General features: G+C 43.2%; 1 protein-coding gene across 1 annotated transcript; it reads left to right on the top strand.

Annotated features, from left to right (window-relative positions):
* The first annotated feature begins 3105 nt into the window (after positions 1-3105).
* cdx1b (caudal type homeobox 1 b) lies at positions 3106-9490 on the top strand. The gene is made up of 3 exons (XM_021591559.3): positions 3106-3675; positions 8365-8513; positions 8756-9490. Exons 1-3 carry the CDS (start codon positions 3258-3260, stop codon positions 8936-8938), a joined length of 750 nt encoding a protein of 249 aa, XP_021447234.1. The 5' UTR covers positions 3106-3257; the 3' UTR covers positions 8939-9490.
* The last annotated feature ends 9574 nt before the right edge of the window (positions 9491-19064 follow it).

Here is a 19064-nt window from a genome sequence, read left to right as displayed (position 1 = left end):
TTAAACTGTTTCAAAATGACTAGTGTTGGATGTTAAACTGTTTCAAAATGACTAGTGCCTGATGTTAAACTGTTTCAAAATGACTAGTGTTGAATGTTAAACTGTTTCAAAATGACTAGTGCCTGATGTTAAACTGTTTCAAAATGACTAGTGTTGGATGTTAAACTGTTTCAAAATGACTAGTGTTGGATGTTAATTAAACTGTTTCAAAATGACTAGTGTTGAATGTTAAACTGTTTCAAAATGACTAGTGCCTGATGTTAAACTGTTTCAAAATGACTAGTGTTGGATGTTAAACTGTTTCAAAATGACTAGTGTTGGATGTTAATTAAACTGTTTCAAAATGACTAGTGCCTGATGTTAAACTGTTTCAAAATGACTAGTGTTGGATGTTAAACTGTTTCAAAATGACTAGTGTTGGATGTTAATTAAACTGTTTCAAAATGACTAGTGCCTGATGTTAAACTGTTTCAAAATGACTAGTGTTGAATGTTAAACTGTTTCAAAATGACTAGTGTTGGATGTTAATTAAACTGTTTCAAAATGACTAGTGTTGGATGTTAATTAAACTGTTTCAAAATGACTAGTGTTGGATGTTAAACTGTTTCAAAATGACTAGTGTTGAATGTTAAACTGTTTCAAAATGACTAGTGCCTGATGTTAAACTGTTTCAAAATGACTAGTGTTGGATGTTAAACTGTTTCAAAATGACTAGTGCCTGATGTTAAACTGTTTCAAAATGACTAGTGTTGAATGTTAAACTGTTTCAAAATGACTAGTGTTGGATGTTAATTAAACTGTTTCAAAATGACTAGTGCCTGATGTTAAACTGTTTCAAAATGACTAGTGCCTGATGTTAAACTGTTTCAAAATGACTAGTGTTGAATGTTAAACTGTTTCAAAATGACTAGTGCCTGATGTTAAACTGTTTCAAAATGACTAGTGTTGGATGTTAAACTGTTTCAAAATGACTAGTGCCTGATGTTAAACTGTTTCAAAATGACTAGTGTTGAATGTTAAACTGTTTCAAAATGACTAGTGCCTGATGTTAAACTGTTTCAAAATGACTAGTGTTGGATGTTAAACTGTTTCAAAATGACTAGTGTTGGATGTTAATTAAACTGTTTCAAAATGACTAGTGTTGAATGTTAAACTGTTTCAAAATGACTAGTGCCTGATGTTAAACTGTTTCAAAATGACTAGTGTTGGATGTTAAACTGTTTCAAAATGACTAGTGTTGGATGTTAATTAAACTGTTTCAAAATGACTAGTGCCTGATGTTAAACTGTTTCAAAATGACTAGTGTTGGATGTTAAACTGTTTCAAAATGACTAGTGTTGGATGTTAATTAAACTGTTTCAAAATGACTAGTGTTGGATGTTAAACTGCCACAAAGTGTGATATAAATAGCCTACATTATATTATATTAAATTAAAGGTAGGTAGGCCTACTTTTCGGGTGATACTGACAGAATGATAAAAACTGTCACCTGAACTGAAATACATTGAATTAATTAATTATTACTATATTGTTATCATTCTAATTATTTGATGACATAATTATTCTGGTTTGTAGTATTTATACCTGTTGAAGCTGTTTTTATACACATCTGTTTTATGGTAGGATATAAAGTAAAGTGACATATGACATAATACGTGGAATCTCCTTAATCAATCATAAATTACGTTTTTTAATAAATAGCTATTTTCTAAATAGCTTTAGTTATTTACATTTTTTGAATAATTTACCTAAAAACGTTATTATTTAAATACTTTATCTAAAGAAAAAAAAAATTATATTATATTTTGTAATATCAGATAACTCAATGAAATGGCCCATACAAACTTAATTCTAGATATAAATAAATAATAGAAAATGTAAAGAAAACTTGAAATATTATGTTCTATTTCGTTAGTAATTATTTGAACAACATGAACAGTAAGGTCTGAATCAATTACAATGACCTGCATGGACCATTTAATGTTCTCTTTAATTATTCGAAGTTTAGGCTACAAAATCAACTGTATGATTTGACTGTGGGAGTTGGCTATGAAGTCTTTTTTTCGTTTTAAATTCAATGTATTTCAATGGTATCGAAATTTAGACACAAAGTCTATGTTAATTGTGTGACCCTCATTAAACCTGGCTAAAAACTTGCAATGTTTCTTCATCCGACTGGTTCAATTCCGTTTCTAAAGCACAAGAGAAAGATGACTAACAGCGGAGAGGCATAAACTGGGGGCATCGAGAGGGCAATGAGTTGTATTAACATTCGAAATATCCCACGAGCCACTTCCTCCTGGTTTAGAACCCCCAGCCAACACCCTCTCAGATTGGGGCCTTACAGAGAATGTCGTGAAAAGGTGAGCACGATACTAGACCGACATATCACCTCGGAGATCTGTTTGAAATTCCCCTCAATACAGCCGTGGAGCCGCGCTGTCTGTTTCAGCCCAGCACAGAAAAAAATAGGCCTAGATTACTTAACCCCAAAGAAGCAGGCCAATTCCATGTTTTATATAATCCTACAAGTAAGTTTGAATTTAAGGTCATCTGAAATATGTCTAACTGCAGTGGGAGAGTAAAATATAGGTAAACTCTTGAAATAAAGATAAATATATATGACTAATACTATAAAGATTATATCACACAAAACAAGTAAAGGCATGAGGAATTTTGAAGAGGACAAAGACATAATGTATCTAAGGAAATATAGGTATTTTAAAGAGGGCAGTATTACATTTAATAAGGATTTATTGGGGCACATGTATATGCACAACATGATTTTATGCTATCTGTTCATTTGAAAAAGGCCATGGCCACTCCAGGGCTCTCTACCACGTTCCTCGACCCTTCCCCATTTTATTCCACAAGTTATGCGGACACGGCAGTAGCAGGTTCTCCCGTTGAGAAAATCAACATGAACTCATGTTAGTTTCTCCTGTGCGATTTGTAGCATTCTTCTAGACGCCCAGGACGGCTTTGATGCTGGTGCTCGGCTCCCTTTGAAATGCAGGGCCTTCTCTAATGCAAATCCACCCTGATGGGATAAGGCGAGGGAGGGAGATGAGGGCTATAAAATGTTGACGTCAGCGCGACAACTCCTAACCGGCAGCGTGTCTAGCAAACAATAAGTTAAAGAGTATAGGTGGAACAGCCAGGTGGAGGAGGCCTTTGGTTAAACAGAAACCCGGGGAAGAGGAGGCAAGAGTAACGCACTGGACGCACACTATGCGCAGGAGTTACCATTCGGGAATATGTATGTGAGTTATCTTTTGGAGAAGGACACCAGCATGTACCCAAATTCAGTGCGACATCCCAGCCTAAACTTGAACCATCAGAACTTTGTTCCCGCACCTCCGCAGTATTCGGATTTCAGCGGATACCATCAAGTTCCTGGGATTAACAATGACCCCCACCACAGCCAGACTGGGGCCTGGAACCCCGTTTACGCACCTCCGACCCGGGAAGACTGGTCGCCCTATGGGCCAGGTACAGGACCGTCCACATCGAATCCGGGAGCAATTGGCTATAGCCCCCCAGAGTTCTCTCCAGTCCCACAACCCGGGCTTCTCCCGTCGTCTATCAACTCATCTGTAGGTCAGCTCTCTCCCATTTCTCAGCGCAGAAACCCTTATGATTGGATGAGGCGGAGCGCGCCACCGGCAAATTTAGGTAGGTTATTTCATACATCTTTGTAATCAAGGAGTGTATAATGTTGTTGTCCATAAGACCATAGAAAATAAAGCGTAAATGATAAAAGATGTATTAAATTAAACGTACCTGTAGCAAAGCACGCACTTATATGAAATAATGTGTCAAATTCAGTGTCTTTGGTCCATTTTTTCTGAAACCACAGATACTTAAATACTGTAGGCTGTACGCAGTCTTGAGAGGTAAAAGCTCACCCAGAACAACTGCGCTTCCAAATGCGTGCACCTGTTCACTGAATTCAGAGACGAATTCATGATTCAACTCAGAAAGAAGGAATACCAGGTTACCTGGCTGTCGCTTGGTTGTTCATAGCTGATTCATTCGTTAGTATTTGTTCAATCCCATCAAGGTATTTGACATTGCATATTGTTTACTGACATAAACGTTATCTTGCGCGGCCATCAGCCTAGTTGGTCCTCTCATGCTCACTATTATTTTGTGAACTCATGAATCACACCTCACATGCCGTCATAAATTAGTGGTATTATCTCGTGAGTTTTATGGTTATAATATGGCCTATGTAATGTATTATACAAGTCGAGGGTAAACCAGGGTATGCAATTTAATTGCATTACATTAAGTGTTCAATGATTATGCTTATGATTATAATTGCCTATCATCGTGCAGTAAAAAGTAATAGGCTAGTATAGCTTATAACAGTCATAATATAGTCTAGGCTATATAAATGACTTTATTACCATATTTATGATCATCTTCGAATTCATCTTTGATTTTGTCTGGTGTAGCTTATAGACTTCACAATTCTGTTATTATGTTCCTCCTATTATGTGAGCAATCCCTCGTCCCCCGATACATGTTACAGGATTGTTTCATAATATCAATAAGAATTCTCTAGTCAGTTGAGACGGCTTAACCTGGAAGTGATCAGATGAAAGAAACCGTCTGGGGTTTTGAATATCTTGTTATGCAAATTAGGCCGTTGGTTGTCGTCTTGTATGTCGTAGGGCTCTAGAATGGTTCGCTATGTTGTAATTCTTTTTTAGCCATTATGTCTCTTGGCAGGAGTTCTTGTTGTCGATTTACTTTGATGTCGCTTGCTTTGTTCACGCTTGTCCTACACTAGACCTTCCTTATGCGCCATAATGGCCTGCTGATATAATACGTCATTGACATCATATGACATGACATTTATGAAAATACATATTTTACTGAATTCAATTGAATGGGCATGGAAGCACATTGGTGTACTGTTCCTACAGATTTATTAACTGACTTGCTGTATATGCCTGTATTTAAGTTTGATCCTCTACGCCCTCATACTCAACTCTGGGGTCTTCAACTCAGTTCCACTGCTCTAAGGCAGGGATGTCAAACTCATTCCACTGAGGGCCTAGTGTCAGCTGTTTTTTTTCTCTCCCTTTCAATCAAGACCTAGACAACCAGGTGAGGGGAGTTCCTTACTAATCAGTGACCTTATTTCATCAATCAAGTACAAGGGAGGAGCGAAAACCCGCAGACACTTGGCCCTCCGTGGAATGAGTTTGACACAAGGCCTCTATCTGAGATCCTCAAAAGGCCTACACATGTCCCAACATCTTGGTTTTATTGACATTTTGGACATACGTATGTCATCAGTTCAAGCAAGCAGGCCTGTATCACAGGAGCCTACACACCAGCTCCTCCAGGTCTCACCGATGATCTCTAAATAACCGGTACTGAATTTGCAAGCATGCAGTTTGGAGGCATGTGAATCCTAGACCAAACTGGCTACCCTAGTGCCAAAGAGTGAGATGGCTATACGGTGCAATCGAAAAGTATTCAGACCCCCATGACTTTTTCCACATTTTGTTACATTACAGCCTTATTCTAAAATAGATTCAATATTTTTTTCCTCATCAATCTAATACCCCATAATGTTAAAGCAAAAACTGTTTTTTAGAAATGTTTGCAAATGTATACATTTTGTTGTTGTTGAAGTGTCACATTTACATAAGTATTCAGACCCTTTACTCGGTACATTGTTGAAGCACCGTTGGCAGCGATTACAGCCTTTTATATTATTGGGTATGATGCTACAAACTCGGCACACCTGTATTTGGGGAGTTTCTCCCATTCTTCTCTGAAGATCCTCTCAAGCTCTGTCAGGTTGGATGGGGAGCGTCACTGCACAGCTATTTTCTGGTCAGAGACTTGTCCGGAAGCCACTCCTGCAGTGTCTTGACTGTGTGATGAGGTTCAGGGGCGGCAGGGTAGCCTAGTGGTTAGAGTATTGGACTAATAACCGGAAGGTTGGAAGGCAAACTCCAAGCGGGCTGTCATGTGCCTTTTACTGATGTGTAGCTTCCGTCTGGCCACTCTACCGTAAAGGCCTGATTGGTGGAGTGCTGCAGAGATGGCTGTCCTTCTGCAAGGTTCTCCCATCTACACAGAGGAACTCTGGAGCTCTGTCAGAGTGACCATCGGGTTCTTGGTCACCTCCCTGACCAAGGCCCTTCTCCCCTGATTGCTCAGTTTGGCCGGCTCTTGGAAGAGTCTTGGTGGTTCCAAACTTCTTCAATTTAATAATTATGGAGGCCACTGTGTTCTTGGGGACCTTCAATGCTGCAGAAATGTTATGGTACCCTTCCCCAGATCTGTGCCTACGGACAATCCCTTTGACCTCATGGCTTGGTTTTTGCTCTGACACGCACTGTCAGCTGTTGGACCTTATATAGACAGGTGTGTTTCCAAATCGTGTCCAATCAATTGAAGTTACCAATCAAATTGTAGAAACATCTCAAGGATGATTAATGGAAACAGGATGCACCTGAGCAAAGGGTCTCATAGCAAAGGGTCTGAATACTTATGTAAATAAGGTATCTTTTTACATTTTTTATAAATTTACTGAAAATTCAAAAAAGTTTTTTGTTTTGTCATCATGTGATATTGTGTTAGATTGACAAGGAAAACAAATAGTGAATATATTTTTAGAACAAGGCTGTAACGTAACAAAATGTGAAAAAAGTCAAGGGGTCTTAATACTTTCCGAATGCACCGTAAAACGCTTTTCTCTTTGTATAGAAAACCTACCAGAAATGAAGTTGTAGTCAGTGCCTGGGACCACTTATGATTAACAGAGGCAGCAGGAGCACAGACTTGCAAGGCTGCCATAAATGTCCATTTCACTGCACCTAATGGGCCCGGGCCGGTTCAAAAATACATGTTTAACCCACATGTATCGTTCCAGTTCATGCGGTTATCTGGTTGTCCCAGACGAGGAGTTTTATGGTCCATGTTAGCGATTAACTCTAGACAAGAGCCATGTCACTTTATCATATCAGCCAGCTGACCATTCATTCTCATGAACGTCTCATTAACCTCCACCGCTAAGCCATTTTATCATATCAGCCAGCTGACCATTCATTCTCATGAACGTCTCATTAACCTCCACCGCTAAACCATTTTATCATATCAGCCAGCTGACCATTCATTCTCATGAACGTCTCATTAACCTCCACCGCTAAACCATTTTATCTTAGCAGCCATCAGTGACATCGGTACACAAGTGCAGTGCTGCAGATTGTGTGTCAACCGCATTCTCTACTTATACAAAGTAAACATTCCCACTTCTTAAAACTTTTCACGTTTGGATTCACGTCATGGGTTCTTGAATGCTCTGGTATTTTTGTTGATGGTTCCAGCAAGGGAGACTATTGTTGAATATTTCCGGGTCCTCTACATGAATTATTATATATATTTTTTGGATGCTTTGACACCTGCCATTCAGATTAAATGCTTATGTGCAGTCTCAGTTTGCCCCTTGGAAGCCTCGTGACGCAAACCCTGTTGTCGCTAGTGATGGGAGCCACTCCAATCAGTGCAGTGTTTCATTAACGCAGTATGGAGATTGTATGGGTCAATACCCCCGTAGACATGCACCATGCACCTCAGACGCCGTCCGCTTGGGAGTGGTCCGTCTGTGTCAACATGGTAATTAGAAAACAACGGTCATCAGAGAAGAGGTAGCTATTATGAATCAGGAGGTGAAGAGAATCAATTAAGGGTCGATGGGAGCAGGAGGGTGTGTTCTGTGTTTCAACAGCCTAATGGTCTGGATAACTCTCTGGTCATCAGGCCGGGCCTGGCGCCTTTACAGGCAGGCCCCTCCCCCTCTCAGCTCACACATTTTAATCTTTAACTTGGTTGCTGCTGCTGCACTTAGGTCCCTCGTTCACTATGGACAGAATGAAGTGACTTTTGATTTACGGTACCTAATTAAAAAGACAAGCTGATCTCAGAGCTTTGCTAGTTCATCTGTGTGTGTTTTAGTGAGAGGTTTCATGTATGAAATGAAGCAGAAACCACATTTTCACAGATGTCTGTCTCCTCTTTATTTACTCATCTAATATCGGTTATTTACGGCATGTAAGTTAATGTGAAATCTGATTGTAGCATTAACCCAGTCGTCCTCCCATTATGACCAATGCAGGTGAAGCCCTACTGAGAATCACATCTCAATCTTATGCAAATGTCTGTTCAGTTAGTTTTTGCTACAGATTTGAATGGCAAACAATATGGACAGGGTAGACATTCTATTAACATAACGTCTGTTAAAGTTCAAATAAACATAGAAGTCGTTTTTTTTAAAATCTCTACGTTACACACACAATATGAAGGTTGAATGATGACCATACTGTAACTCTGTTGCAGGTGGTAAGACACGAACGAAAGACAAGTACCGGGTGGTGTACACAGATCACCAGCGCTTGGAGCTGGAGAAGGAGTTTCACTATAGCCGCTACATTACCATCAGGAGGAAAGCAGAGTTGGCCACCTCTCTCTGCCTCTCAGAACGACAGGTCAGACAACACCACAGCAGGCAGTCTCTCTCTCTCCCTCGCTCTCTCTCTCTCTCTCTCTCCCTCTCTCTCCCTCTCTCTCTCTCCCTCTCTCCCTCTCTCTCTCTCTCTCTCTCTCTCTCTCTCTCTCTCTCTCTCTCTCTCTCTCTCTCTCTCTCTCTCTCTCTCTCTCCCTCTCTCTCTCTCCCTTTTAGTAGACTATCCACAGAGCACTTATCTCCAATCTTTTGTTTATTCCACAGGTGAAAATCTGGTTTCAGAATCGGCGTGCCAAAGAGAGGAAAGTGAACAAGAAGAAGATGCAACAGCCTCAGGCAGCGTCCACAACAACACCTACTCCACCCAGCAATGTTGCCATGGTGACCAGCAGCAGTGGTGGCCTAGTGTCTTCATCCCTACAAATGACTATCAAAGAAGAATACTGAGGACGAAGGTCTGACGTGAAGAAAAGAAAAAGACTTTGGGCCATATCTAACCTGCAATAGAGACCCCAGTCAACAGCTTGAGTAACATGGGGACAAGGCACATGCAGGGGTCAAAACCTACAGAGAAAAAATATATGTAAAAGACTGGCTGCTGTTTCCTGCGCTTTTGTTTTTGGAAAAGGACAAGACAGACCAACACGAACGTTGGCTGTGCGCAATAGATTACGTGCTGGGGGTTTCGACAAACGGTGGTGATTCCACGTGGAATCATCGGGAAATGGATAGAAAATGAAGGCCCATGTTCTGTGGTCAGAGGCGGTAGGACGGCCACCCGCTGTGCACATGTTCATGTTGGTCCGTCTTGTGAAAGAGAGACAAAGAACTGAGAAAGAGAAAAGCTTTAAATATATATAAATATTAAACTGTTGTCTTTTACTGTTATCATGGCTTCTATTGTACTGGAAATACCTGGAAATGGTTCTGATCCCACGCAATAATAATAATAATACGTGTATATTTTCAAAGTAATTTGTATTAAAAGCTTTATTGTAACCTCTTGAGCTCATTCTTTTATAGTAGGGAAATGGAAGATTGTTGGAGCGCATCTTCAAACTGAATATATTTTCCTAAAACGTTTTACAACATGACGATCTGTCACACATTTAGGATGACATCGTTTTAAAATCATCTACAACGTGACCATCTGTCACACATTTAGGATGACATCATTTTAAAATCATCTACAACGTGACCATCTGTCACACATTTAGGATGACATCATTTTAAAATCATCTACAACGTGACCATCTGTCACACATTTAGGATGACATCATTTTAAAATCATCTACAACGTGACCATCTGTCACACATTTAGGATGACATCATTTTAAAATCATCTACAACGTGACCATCTGTCACACATTTAGGATGACATCATTTTAAAATCATCTACAACGTGACCATCTGTCACACATTTAGGATGACATCATTTTAAAATCATCTACAACGTGACCATCTGTCACACATTTAGGATGACATCATTTTAAAATCATCTACAACGTGACCATCTGTCACACATTTAGGATGACATCATTTTAAAATCATCTACAACGTGACCATCTGTCACACATTTAGGATGACATCATTTTAAAATCATCTACAACGTGACCATCTGTCACACATTTAGGATGACATCATTTTAAAATCATCTACAACGTGACCATCTGTCACACATTTAGGATGACATCATTTTAAAATCATCTACAACGTGACCATCTGTCACACATTTAGGATGACATCATTTTAAAATCATCTACAACGTGACCATCTGTCACACATTTAGGATGACATCATTTTAAAATCATCTACAACGTGACCATCTGTCACACATTTAGGATGACATCATTTTAAAATCATCTACAACACGACCATCTGTCACACATTTAGGATGACATCATTTTAAAATACTTTCATGTTTTACAAGGCTAAGTCAGTTTGACCATAAGCTAACTGCTCACGACATATGCTTTTTAGAGGCACTAAAGTGACAACTGTGAACATACAGGAATTTCTGGGATTAACATCGTTGAAGAAATATGATTTCAGATGGCACTTCATCTCGGAATCAATATAATTTGAGAACGTTAAAGAAAAGTATGTACGTAATCTTTGTGTTTGGTCTTGTATGTATTATTTTGTATCATCGTCGTGTGGGGCTTTGAAAAGCATCAGGTTAGAGGAGACATTAAAAAGTGGTGCAGTGAATGAAAGTGACAATGAGACAGACAGGGCCAAAAACAATGAGACAGACAGGGCCAAAAACAATGAGACAGACAGGGCCAAAGACAATGAGACAGACAGGGCCAGAGACAATGGGACAGACAGGGCCAGAGACAATGAGACAGACAGGGCCAGAGACAATGAGACAGACAGGGCCAGAGAAAATGAGACAGACAGGGCCAAAAACAATGAGACAGACAGGGCCAGAGACAACGAGACAGACAGGGCCAAAGACAACGAGACAGACAGGGCCAGAGACAATGAGACAGACATGATATAGACAGGGCCAGAGACAATGAGACAGACAGGGCCAGAGACAATGAGACAGACAGGGCCAGAGACAATGAGACAGACAGGGCCAGAGACAATGAGACAGACAGGGCCAGGGCCAAAGACGATGAGACAGACAGGGCCAGAGACAATGAGACAGACAGGGCCAGAGACAATGAGACAGACAGGGCCAGGGCCAAAGACAATGAGACAGACAGGGCCAGAGACAATGAGACAGACAGGGCCAGAGACAATGAGACAGACAGGGCCAGAGACAATGAGACAGACAGGGCCAGAGACATTGGGACAGACAGGGCCAGAGACAATGAGACAGACAGGGCCAGAGACAATGAGACAGACAGGGCCAGAGACAACGAGACAGACAGGGCAAGAGACAATGGGACAGACTGGGCCAGAGACAATGGGACAGACAGGGCCAGAGACAATGAGAAAGACAGGGCCAGACACAACGAGACAGACAGGGCCAGAGACAATGAGACAGACAGGGCCAGAGACAACGAGACAGACAGGGCCAGAGACAATGCGACAGACAGGGCCAGAGACAATGAGACAGACAGGGCCAAAGACAATGAGACAGACAGGGCCAGAGACAATGGGACAGACAGGGCCAGAGACAATGAGACAGACAGGGCCAGAGACAATGAGACAGACAGGGCCAGAGAAAATGAGACAGACAGGGCCAAAAACAATGAGACAGACAGGGCCAAGACAATGAGACAGACAGGGCCAGAGACAATGAGACAGACAGGGCCAGAGACAATGAGACTGACAGGGCCAGAGACAATGAGACAGACAGGGCCAGAGACAATGGGACAGACTGGGCCAGAGACAATGGGACAGACAGGGCCAGAGACAACGAGACAGACAGGGCCAAAGACACTGAGACAGACAGGGCCAGAGACAATGAGACAGACAGGGCCAGAGACAATGAGACAGACAGGGCCAGGGCCAAAGACGATGAGACAGACAGGGCCAGAGACAATGAGACAGACAGGGCCAGAGACAATGAGACAGACAGGGCCAGGGCCAAAGACAATGAGACAGACAGGGCCAGAGACAATGAGACAGACAGGGCCAGAGACAATGAGACAGACAGGGCCAGAGACAATGAGACAGACAGGGCCAGAGACATTGGGACAGACAGGGCCAGAGACAATGAGACAGACAGGGCCAGCGACAACCAGACAGACAGGGCCAGAGACAACGAGACAGACAGGGCCAGAGACAATGAGACAGACAGGGCCAGAGACAATGAGACAGACAGGGCCAGAGACAACGAGACAGACAGGGCCAGAGACAATGAGACAGACAGGGCCAGAGACAATGAGACAGGCAGGGCCAGAGACAATGAGACAGACAGGGCCAGAGACAACGAGACAGACAGGGCCAGAGACAATGAGACAGACAGGGCAAGAGACACCTCACCTAGATGCCATGACTGTTTGCACAGTAAAAGTGAGTGGCGGGATAAGGAGCGATAAGGAGTGGCTTCAGGAGAATTGAGCAGTTTTAATATCATGTCTATCCTTCTACCTGTTATAACAGCCCTGTGACAGAATGTTCACCTCTCTACCAGTTATAACAGCCCTGTGACATCATGTCTACCTCTCTAGCTGTTATAACGACCACTGTGACATCATGTCTACCTATCTACCTGTTATAACAGCCCTGTGACATCATACCCACCCTTCTACCTGTTATAACAGCCCTGTGACATCATGTCCACCCTTCTACCTGTTATAACAGCCCTATGACATCAAGTCTACCTCTCTACTGCCCTGTGACATGATGTCTACCTCTCTACCTCATCATGTCTACCTCTCTACTGCCCTGTGACATGATGTCTACCTTTCTACTTGTTATAACAGCCCTGTGACAGAATGTTCACCTCTCTACCAGTTATAACAGCCCCGTGACATCATGTCTTTCTCTCTAGCTGTTATAACAACCCTGTGACATCATGTCTTCCTATCTAGCTGTTATAACAGCCCCGTGACATTATGTCTACCTCTCTACCTGTTATAACAGCCCTGTGACAGAATGTTCACCTCTTTACCTGTTATAACAGCTGTGTTATAACAGCATCAGCATCTTTACCTGTTATGAAAAGCATCAGGTTAGAGGAGACATTAAAAAGTGGTGCAGTGAATGAAAGTGACAATGAGACAGACAGGGCCAAAAACAATGAGACAGACAGGGCCAAAAACAATGAGACAGACAGGGCCAAAGACAATGAGACAGACAGGGCCAGAGACAATGGGACAGACAGGGCCAGAGACAATGAGACAGACAGGGCCAGAGACAATGAGACAGACAGGGCCAGAGAAAATGAGACAGACAGGGCCAAAAACAATGAGACAGACAGGGCCAGAGACAACGAGACAGACAGGGCCAAAGACAACGAGACAGACAGGGCCAGAGACAATGAGACAGACATGATATAGACAGGGCCAGAGACAATGAGACAGACAGGGCCAGAGACAATGAGACAGACAGGGCCAGAGACAATGAGACAGACAGGGCCAGAGACAATGAGACAGACAGGGCTAGAGACAATGAGACAGACAAGGCCAGAGACAATGAGACAGACAGGGTCAGAGACAATGGGACAGACAGGGCCAGAGACAATGAGACAGACAGGGCCAGAGACAATGAGACAGACAGGGCCAGAGACAATGAGACAGACAGGGCAAGAGACAATGGGACAGACTGGGCCAGAGACAATGGGACAGACAGGGCCAGAGACAATGAGAAAGACAGGGCCAGACACAACGAGACAGACAGGGCCAGAGACAATGAGACAGACAGGGCCAGAGACAACGAGACAGACAGGGCCAGAGACAATGAGACAGACAGGGCCAGAGACAATGAGACAGACAGGGCCAAAGACAATGAGACAGACAGGGCCAGAGACAATGGGACAGACAGGGCCAGAGACAATGAGACAGACAGGGCCAGAGACAATGAGACAGACAGGGCCAGAGAAAATGAGACAGACAGGGCCAAAAACAATGAGACAGACAGGGCCAAGACAATGAGACAGACAGGGCCAGAGACAATGAGACAGACAGGGCCAGAGACAATGAGACTGACAGGGCCAGAGACAATGAGACAGACAGGGCCAGAGACAATGGGACAGACTGGGCCAGAGACAATGGGACAGACAGGGCCAGAGACAACGAGACAGACAGGGCCAAAGACACTGAGACAGACAGGGCCAGAGACAATGAGACAGACAGGGCCAGAGACAATGAGACAGACAGGGCCAGGGCCAAAGACGATGAGACAGACAGGGCCAGAGACAATGAGACAGACAGGGCCAGAGACAATGAGACAGACAGGGCCAGGGCCAAAGACAATGAGACAGACAGGGCCAGAGACAATGAGACAGACAGGGCCAGAGACAATGAGACAGACAGGGCCAGAGACAATGAGACAGACAGGGCCAGAGACATTGGGACAGACAGGGCCAGAGACAATGAGACAGACAGGGCCAGCGACAACCAGACAGACAGGGCCAGAGACAACGAGACAGACAGGGCCAGAGACAATGAGACAGACAGGGCCAGAGACAATGAGACAGACAGGGCCAGAGACAACGAGACAGACAGGGCCAGAGACAATGAGACAGACAGGGCCAGAGACAATGAGACAGACAGGGCCAGAGACAATGAGACAGACAGGGCCAGAGACAACGAGACAGACAGGGCCAGAGACAATGAGACAGACAGGGCAAGAGACACCTCACCTAGAAGCCATGACTGTTTGCACAGTAAAAGTGAGTGGCGGGATAAGGAGCGATAAGGAGTGGCTTCAGGAGAATTGAGCAGTTTTAATATCATGTCTATCCTTCTACCTGTTATAACAGCCCTGTGACAGAATGTTCACCTCTCTACCAGTTATAACAGCCCTGTGACATCATGTCTACCTCTCTAGCTGTTATAACGACCACTGTGACATCATGTCTACCTATCTACCTGTTATAACAGCCCTGTGACATCATACCCACCCTTCTACCTGTTATAACAGCCCTGTGACATCATGTCCACCCTTCTACCTGTTATAACAGCCCTATGACATCAAGTCTACCTCTCTACTGCCCTGTGACATGATGTCTACCTCTCTACCTCATCATGTCTACCTCTCTACTGCCCTGTGACATGATGTCTACCTTTCTACTTGTTATAACAGCCCTGTGACAGAATGTTCACCTCTCTACCAGTTATAACAGCCCCGTGACATCATGTCTTTCTCTCTAGCTGTTATAACAACCCTGTGACATCATGTCTTCCTATCTAGCTGTTATAACAGCCCCGTGACATTATGTCTACCTCTCTACCTGTTATAACAGCCCTGTGACAGAATGTTCACCTCTTTACCTGTTATAACAGCCCCGTGACATCATGTCCACCTCTCTAGCTGTTATAACAGAATGTTCACCTCTCTACCTGTTATAACAGCCCCGTGACATCATGTCTACCTCTCTAGCTGTTATAACGACTCCTGTGACATTATTTCTACCTCTCTACCTGTTATAACAGCCCTGTGACATCATGTCTACCTCTCTACCTGTTATAACAGCCCCGTGACATCATGTCTACCTCTCTAGCTGTTATAACGACTCCCGTGACATTATGTCTACCTCTTTACCTGTTATAACAGCCCCGTGACATCATGTCTACCTCTCTAGCTGTTATAACGACTCCCGTGACATTATGTCTACCTCTCTAGCTGTTATAACAGAATGTTCAACTCTCTACCTGTTATAACAGCCCCGTGACATCATGTCTACCTATCTACCTGTTATAACAGCCCTGTGACATCATACCCACCCTTCTACCTGTTTTAACAGCCCTATGACATCAAGTCTACCTCTCTACTGTCCTGTGACATCATGTCTACCTCTCTACCTCATCATGTCTACCTCTCTACTTGTTATAACAGCCCTGTGACATCATGTCCACCTTTCTACCTGTTATAACAGCCCTGTGACATCATACCCACCCTTCTACCTGTTTTAACAGCCCTATGACATCAAGTCTACCTCTCTACTGTCCTGTGACATCATGTCTACCTCTCTACCTCATCATGTCTACCTCTCTACTTGTTATAACAGCCCTGTGACATCATGTCCACCTTTCTACCTGTTATAACAGCCCTGTGACATCATACCTGTTACAATGGCCCGCGGAGCAAAGGCACACTGAGGATGTCTGTGGCATCTACCCTGCTGCATCACACACAGCACTTAGCTATTTGCCAATCTCGTAACCAAAGACAGGGTGCGGCGTCCAAAGTGCAAGGTGAGAGAGGCGGTGAGTAAACAGAGTAGGAGGATATATCTACTGGGGAACATCTCCTGACCCCAGGCCAGGGAGGAGCACAGCCATGGGATGAGACTCTGACCCTAGGGAGGAGCATGGTGGGTCGTGTGATTCCGACCCCAGGCCAGGGAGGAGCACAGCCATGGGATGAGACGCTGACCCTAGGGAGGAGCATGGTGGGTGGTGTGATTCTGACCCCAGGGAGGAGCATGGTGGGTGGTGTGATTCTGACCCTAGGGAGGAGCATGGTGGGTGGTGTGATTCTGACCCCAGGGAGGAGCACAGCTCTGGGATGAGACTATGACCCTAGGAAGGAGCATGGTGGGTTGTGTGATTCTGACCCCAGGGAGGAGCACGGTGGGGGGTATGATTCTGACCCCAGGGAGGAGCTTGGGGGGGTGATTCTGACCCTAGGGAGGAGCATGGTGGGGGGTGTGATTCTGACCCTAGGGAGGAGCATGGTGGGTGGTGTGATTCTGACCCTAGGGAGGAGCACGGTGGGGGGTGTGATTCTGACCCCAGGGAGGAGCACGGTGGGTGGTGTGATTCTGACCCCAGGAAGGAGCATGGGGGGGCGATTCTGACCCCAGGGAGGAGCATGTGGTGGGGGGTGTGATTCTGACCCCAGGGAGGAGCATGGTGGGGGGTGTGAGTCTGACCCCAGGAAGGAGCTTGGGGGGGTGATTCTGACCCCAGGGAGGAGCATGGTGGGGGGGTGTGATTATAAACTGTACAGGTAGAGTCAATACAGAGTGTAGTTTGTATGTCTGACAGAGGTGGTATTCGCTGTTTTAATGTAGAATATCTAACACACTCTATGAGATAAATCGAACTTATACATATTTTTACACCCATAAAAATGTATCAAGAACCTGAGTCAGCTACCTCCTCTCACTGGGGCAAGGAATTAAATTAAATACATTTAAATATCAATCATTTGTTATTTGTCTCTATACCCAGACTTGACAACCCAACGTGGAGTGACACTTGGTTAGGACAAAGCATTTCCTGTTGTGAGTCAGGTCTTGTTTGGATGCATGGACTTTGTAAATGACAATGGTTGTGACCTTTGTCCCTCAGCTACATTTTGTTTCAAACACCACGGGTGGTATCAGTGAGATAGTATGTGCTTACATGGTTCTGTACTGTCTTTGATATCAGTGCCCTCCTGAACACCAGGAAGTACCTGCAAAAAGAGTCATCTTGAACTTGAGCCTGAACCCACTGCCAGCCCGCACGAGGGTTGTACTGACAGTTATTTGTAGGTGGGGTTGTTTTTTGCTCTCCAGGAGAAAGTATCTGAGATGTATCTGCCTTCCATCTGAACACAAAAGACAAGAAGAAAGGACTAGATGATATGTTGCTGAGAGGCTGGCCTTGCCACAGAAACACTGGTCAGCACCATTAGGGGCATCGTCATAATAATGGTGCTAATGTTGGTTGATGTAATGGTATCAGAACATGATAATAATTTGGTCCCTGGCATGAAGTAAACATGATGGCTCTAGGATTTAAAGGAAGCTGCTAAAAACTATTGTTGATATATATACAGTGCCTTGCGAAAGTATTCGGCCCCCTTGAACTTTGCGACCTTTTGCCACATTTCAGGCTTCAAACATAAAGATATAAAACTGTATTTTTTTGTGAAGAATCAACAACAAGTGGGACACAATCATGAAGTGGAACGACATTTATTGGATATTTCAAACTTTTTTAACAAATCAAAAACTGAAAAATTGGGTGTGCAAAATTATTCAGCCCCTTTACTTTCAGTGCAGCAACCTCTCTCCAGAAGTTCAGTGAGGATCTCTGAATGATCCAATGTTGACCTAAATGACTAATGATGATAAATACAATCCACCTGTGTGTAATCAAGTCTCCGTATAAATACATATATATATATATATATACATTTGAACACATTAGTAATAAGGTCTTTTCTTTTTCAGTGGTGTCCCCCCTCCCCCCACCACCCCAAGTAAACATAATCATTTGTATAAACAGGAGCTTGCTCTTAGTTCCATCAAGGCTGTAAATTTTACTGGTGTAATGTTGTAAAAATGTCCTCACCACAGTAACAGCGTTATGTTTGTTGAGAGAGTCTGATGCTTTGATAGAAATGCCGAAAAGCTGCTCATGGAGACATGTTTAGTACACGTACAAATAAATAGGCCTACTACAGCCATCGGTCATGAGTGTAGCTTTACTGTTCAAATATCAAGATGGCCGACCCACAACTCAATTATCCATTATTGTTACAATGATTTCAAAATTAAATCACTTAACTTGAAACAAAATCAAAGCATTTATGTGCTATATATGCTCTCAACAAACTGAAAAAAAGTAGTTACTAAAGTGTCCTGTAACTAACCTTTCTCGTGGATCAATTTCAAATGTAATTGTTAAGATATTAGTGCCATCATCAGAATGGAATCTGTTTACAGCCAATCAAAGAAGGGAATGTTTCATAATTTACGTAAACAGATAATTCATTTTAGCAAATAAAAGAAACCAAACAGAGCAAAAAAGTCTTGACACCTTCAATAAAAACCAATTGCCTCTGCAGTGCTGATTCTGACTTACATAGCCACGTGTTTATGGGGCAGTTTTACCATAAACTTTCATTTACAATATACTTACTGCCTCCTAATATCCTCTATGTTGGTCAGAGGCATTCTAAATAAACACAGAAGCTGTAAAGTAATAGCAGGCAGAATGGTGTCAGTGCAGTA

Source organism: Oncorhynchus mykiss, chromosome 29, assembly GCF_057628025.1.
Source record: "Oncorhynchus mykiss isolate SJ-2025 chromosome 29, ASM5762802v1, whole genome shotgun sequence".
In the NCBI taxonomy this organism is placed as follows: Eukaryota; Metazoa; Chordata; class Actinopteri; order Salmoniformes; family Salmonidae; genus Oncorhynchus; species Oncorhynchus mykiss.
Note: the sequence above shows the minus strand (reverse complement) of the source record. Positions and strands in the feature narration are given on the sequence as shown.